Here is a 6,000-nt window from a genome sequence, read left to right on the forward strand (position 1 = left end):
ATTGGATCTTAGGCTGTACAAAACAAAATAAAAATAACCAGGCAGAAATAACCTTGTAAAATGCTTGTTTTTTAGAACAGAACCTGTAAAATTAGAAATAATTGAGAAGGAGATCTCTATAACTCAGTGATGTTTATAGCATAAACTTGTGTTCTAGAAGTATAAATGATCCCAGGTAATGTCAATAGAACTGAAAAATATATCACATAGTTATTTGATCCGCAAGTTACTCACCCTTGCTCTACAAGGTGAGTATGCACAGTAAGAGTGCAGCCAGGGGTTTGCCCTGTCCACTCAGAAATGGCTCATGTGGTAGCTTTCCATCTCACAATTGCCCTTGGAAGGTTAGAGCAGGCTTGTAAGTTTTATCAGTATTTGATTTTGAATCTGATGTACAGATTTCCTTTAAATTGCATCTTGTTATTTTATTTTTTGTTCCTGCACTAAAGTACATAAAGTACTTCTTTTGTAGAAATTCATATATGTGTTGTGGTTTTTTTCTGGTTTTTTTTTTTTTTTTTCACTTTAATGAAATTACCTTTTTGATCTTGTTATAAATTGGGCTGTAAACTATTTTTGGTCTTTCATCAGAACTATTCCATTAAGTATTTAATTGCCATTAATTGTTATTTAGTGGCTGGATACAAATACAGTGCTTTTGTACTGTTTAAAAAGAGGCTCTGATGTGTTCCCTATTACCCATATTAAGGGACCAATAGTTTTGAATTCATGCAACAAAATATTTTATAAAAATGTACTCAAGTCCCAACACTGATCTGTGTTACCTATTAATTTTTAAATGCTTTTCAGAACATTTAGTTTAACTTTATTTTTATTTATTTATATTTAGAAATGCAGTAGTCTGTATTTCCTGTTTCTTTTTTTGGCCTGTCTTGTCAATCCTTCCAATGCCCTTCTGTTCCTCCTTGTTCTTTAGTCAGCCCAAGGAACAAATGGTCATTTGGGTTGAGAAAGCCAGGGTCACACATTGGAGGCATCGCACTTCACAAATGTGTGATTGGGTGCAAGATTTGTCCTGGCCCTAGCTACCTGAACGGGCTGAATAGGTGCATGAGAAAAGTGTGTGTGTTCTTATCCTGCTTCTTCATGATCTGCAATTGCTGGGCTTCAGGAAATCCAGTTAGACTTTTGAATAAAGTATAATATTGAGGGACTGAAAGTATTTTTTGTATGGATTGTATGGACTGCTGCACTTTTAATTAAGTTCCCACCAAATAAATAAAGAGAAAATAGTACTCCCCACTACATTTCTATTTTGAAGTTTTTTGGACAAAGAAAATATTTCTAAAATACTTTATAATGTATTTAATTTGTCTTAGAATAAGAGGGTAGTTTTTAAAGAATCAATTTACTGTGTTCCAGGTAAACTGATGCAAGTAGTGTTTGGCCACTGGGATGTTGTGACCTGTCTGGCCCGTTCCGAGTCCTACATTGGAGGGAATTGTTACATCCTCTCAGGATCCCGGGATGCAACCTTGCTGCTCTGGTACTGGAATGGCAAAACCAACATTATCGGTGATAACCCAAGAGGTAAGAAAAAAACAAAAATACAAACTGGTTTGTAGGGAGGTTGTCTCACAATGCCTTGAGCAAACACTTCATAGAACAGAATTTTAGGTAGGGTGCTATGTGCCCAATCCTCACAATCACATATGAGGCATTCTGATTGGTTGCAGCGCAAGAATATAACCCAACTAATAATGCAGAGTAACCCTGCTCCAGCCTCATTCAGTTTTAACCCTTCCCCACTCAAACTCACCTTGCACTTGCCAAAGTATTTATTCTCTTCCATCTTGCACCATTTCCCAGGAATTCCTGAATCATCCTGTCTTTTATTCATGACAATGCTCTCTTTTAACTCTATAAAAAACACTAAACCACTATGACTGTTCAACTATGTATTATGAAACAGGAAAGGTAGAAAGTGATCTATACTGGTTTATGCCAGTTTCACTCCACACACACACACAAAAGTAATTTCTGATCCCCAAAGCAAAGAAAAAGGCAGATATACAGTTGAAAAAAAGCCTGGAGTAAGCCATTTTCCAGGAATGAGGGGTTTTCAAGCCATCTTGTGAGAGCTTATATGTATATAAATTTAGGGGCACATCATAGCCAAACAGAGGTCCTGTTCAGCAAAAAATAAAATGCCCTGAAGGGGTAAGAGAAGGTTATTCTATCATATGAAGAGTATTTCTTAGGTATTCTTCCATTCATTTCAGGTCTTCTCTGACCCTGTTTAAATACTGGTAAAAACTGCTCTGAAGAGGGCAAAATGGACATCTGGAAAGCAAGAAGTGGTATTAGATCTGTCATGTATTGCAGTTATAGCTGGCACACAGTTTTATATAATCAAAACAATACCTGACATCTTCCAAATTAATCTATTTGGTAAAGCTGTGTGTTCCATATTCAGTCTGTTACTCATCTGGAGTTATTTGAATTTGAAACACAGAGGTGGCTTGACTGAAAATTGCATCCTGTGAGTGACTTTGAAGAAGCACAATTAATTATTATCAGAACAAATATCTGAATTTAACTTTCAAATTATTTGATATTGATTGTGAAAGCTATTCAAAAGTTGAAGAAGATGCACCTCAGTTCACTCAGTTGCAGAATCTTAAGGCAGAGAATGTGTGAAAACTATCCCTATTATCCTTCCAAGCAGCCCTGTTCAAGAGATGGGAGGTTTTCTGAGAAGTGGCTAGCACAGTTTATGAGGGTCTTTAAATAAATATGTCTTTGCTTGAGGGAAAAAAAAAATCTCTATGAATACTTCATACATGTTTTGCAGTCTATCAATTTAAAGAAAATGCAAACTCTGTGTTATTTTTGCAGACCTTGAAAACTTGGAAACTCCAAAGAGTTTGTAGGTTCCTAAGTTGCCCTGAGAAGTTATACTTGTCCCACATTTGCCAGGCTTGCCTGCTGTGTGAACAAGACCTTGAGGCTATAGGCTCCTTGATCACCCTAACAGATCATTTGCTGAGATTCTGTACCTACTATTTGAGTCAAATATGTACATTTTGTTGCAATCTATTGACTGTCTTCTCTAATGCAGATTTCTAAGGTATTAGAATTTTGCAGTTTTCAGAGGCAATGCCAGGCAATTCTAGCTGCTCTTTAAAATCACACAGTAGCTACCTGGTAAATCTCTGTGCTTGTAGTTCTATTAGACTTGGACTTCTAGGGACTTGCAATGGCTCCTGTGTTTGCCAACTGCCTTTCTGTGAGGCTTTTTTGTGATACAGCGTGCCTGGAAACCTCTGTTATCAATCGGAATCTTGTGGCACTATACGTAGTCCTAGACATGGGTATAGACAGTTCCTGCTTCAAAGAGATGGTAATCTGGGGTGTTTAATTTTTCCCAGAAATAGCTGTCTGTAGGCTTCTCTGTTCAGTCAAAATTTTTTTTGAAAAGACAAATGAAAGGAGCTGTTTCTGCTTAGTTCTGATTGTGTCAGAAATGGAAAGCACCAGCAGATTTGTTGGGTTCTGAGCCCTGTTACTGCAGCTGTAACTTCCATCCATTTGCAGGATGTTGATATTTAACTGGTCTAACGTCTTTCTGTATTTGAAGCTAATGATTCTTTTACTTCAAAATACAGTTTATTCATGCTTTCAATGAATACTATTCACTGAAAATTTTACATACTCTCAAAGTTGATATTTCTTCTCTATTTAATTATCTCTAATGTCCATCTTAAGATGACTTCACAGCAATGTGCATCTAATGGTACTTTACCAAATCATGGTGCCAGAGTAATTTCAAGAAAAAGTGATTTAAACCACAGAGTATTTCTTTCCTTCTCTCATAGTACCTATTGCCTTGATGTACATCAGCCAGCAGGCTGATATGATCCATCTGCTCTAAATAATATCCCATTAGGCACCCATTATTCCACCAGTTACATTTTATTTGGGTTTACTTGTCTGATTTCTTTACTTTCAGAGAACTGAGCTCTGGATCTCTGGCTCTGTGTATTCATGTTTTAGTATGATACTTAAGTTGACAAGCCAGGTGAGCTATGGTACACATGATAAATAAGTGGCTTGATATTCTTTATCAAGGACAATTCTTGAGCTAACTTGACTGTTTTGAAAAAAAAATCTGGTTTTGGTTTAATAGAAGAAAAAGGTTAACAAAATACTAATTATTTATGTAATTTAGCTTTTAACTTTGAGGCTGACTTTATAAAGAAATTACGGCTATGGAGTCTCACTATCTAATTTAGTTTCTCCCCAATACCTCTCAAAGGCGCTGATGAATGTAAACCAAATCTGACAAATTGAAGTCTCAGAGATATGAAATTTCTATACATGGGACACATCTGCTGGAAACTATTTTATTCTTCACAAAACAGCTTGATTACATTTAGGTTAAATCATTTTTTTCCTTCTCAAATTAAAACCTGAAATGCAAAAAATATTTCATTATGCTCTTTGATCAAATGTAAAGTTTTCTTCTTTCTAAATTAATTGGTTTTGAAAATGTAAACGTATGGCACTACTTCACTTGGGAGCACAGGCCTTTTTCTGATGCAAAAATGTTTCTGGGGACAATTTCTGACCAAGCCTTGGAATAATTCAGAGCAGGGCTGAGGACCTGAAGTAGTTGTATCCTTCGGAATAGCCTTGAGCTGTTTTGCTTTCACATTAATTAGCATAACTTACTGTGGAGATGTAAAGTCACTTTGCATAGTGCAAGGGGGTTTTCCTTTCCTCTCCTTGGCATGTGGCTGGCTTGGGAGAGGATATGGCCCTCCCCTCGGTACTCCTTGGAGCCCATGTGTGATCTGTGGCACACAAAGTTGGCTTCTGCATATTTAGAGGCTCCAAGGCACCACTTGGGGATGTGACATTACGCACAAGGACTTGTGTGGTAGAGTGTGTGTAGATTCGTGGGAGAGGGCTGTGGAAAGATGCTGTGTTTTGTCCTTGCCCAGCCTAAGGAAGTGGAGGTGGAGGGGAGGCAAGATGTGGGGGGTAGGAGGAGGGATTGTGTGATGGCTGGAGAAAAGAGATGAGAGAATTCATTTGCATACAAATGGTGAGCATCACTTTCAGATCCCACTTTCTCTTTGAAGCTCAAGTGGTAACTCCTGATGTTTGGACATTTCCTAGGTTGGGGGATTGAGTTTTCCTTTGTAATCACAGAACCGTAGGAAACAGGGCGGGCAGGAACTTTGGTCACCTGATCTATTCTCTTTTCCAAATGAAGGCTTAACTATGCCAAAATCAATCTCCACTGATGTTTGTCCAATCTTCCCTTAAAAACTACAGCAAACTACAGCCCATTTTTGGGCCTTAGAAGCCCTGTCCTTAGCAATCTTTTCCCAGTGTTCAGCCTAGTGTCCAGTTCTTTTTGCAGCAGTTGCATTCTGTCATCTTTTATCTATTTTTCCTTTGTGTAGAGAACAATTATTTCCTTCTTGCAGCTACTTCCAGTTATTTGGATTGCCATGACCTACAATTCTTTGCCTCCAACTTTAATAACTCAATTCTTTGTTTTTTGCCATAAGTCATGTTTTTCCAGACCTCTAATTTTTTTGTGTGTTCCTCTCTTCAGTTGACTGTCTTCCTCAAAGTAGACCCAGGAATGCAGCTGAAGCCTTTCCAGTAATAAGTAGAAAACAACCTGGTTTACAGACCAGGACTTTTCACATCCCCAGGGATCTATCTGTTTCTTTCAAAACACCATGACACCGTCACTTCTTTTATGGGCATGAGCTAGTATGAATTTCAGTGTTTTATGAAGAATCTTTTCACTTGTGTCTCCTTCTCTCTGTAGTTTAGCTGTGGAATCTCATCTTTAAACTTTCTGAAGTGTATTCTTTTTTAGACTGTTTTCTCCAATTTGTCAAACTTACTTTGAATTCTCATCCTGTCCTTCAGCAGCCTTGCAGCAACTCGTATCTGCAAATATACTTTGCAGTCTTAGTCTATTAAATTGGTCATTAAAGCAAATGTTAGCTAGTA

At 37.5% G+C, this 6,000-nt stretch overlaps 1 protein-coding gene across 1 annotated transcript in view; it reads left to right on the plus strand.

Annotated features, from left to right (window-relative positions):
- Window positions 1–6,000, plus strand: part of LRBA (LPS responsive beige-like anchor protein) — a 366,680-nt gene that overhangs the window by 336,986 nt on the left and 23,694 nt on the right. The window contains 1 exon segment of the mRNA XM_031066497.1: window positions 1,384–1,551. Coding sequence (XP_030922357.1) covers window positions 1,384–1,551 — 168 coding nt within the window.

The sequence above is a fragment of the Geospiza fortis genome, unplaced genomic scaffold, assembly GCF_000277835.1.
Source record: "Geospiza fortis unplaced genomic scaffold, GeoFor_1.0 scaffold11, whole genome shotgun sequence".
In the NCBI taxonomy this organism is placed as follows: Eukaryota; Metazoa; Chordata; class Aves; order Passeriformes; family Thraupidae; genus Geospiza; species Geospiza fortis.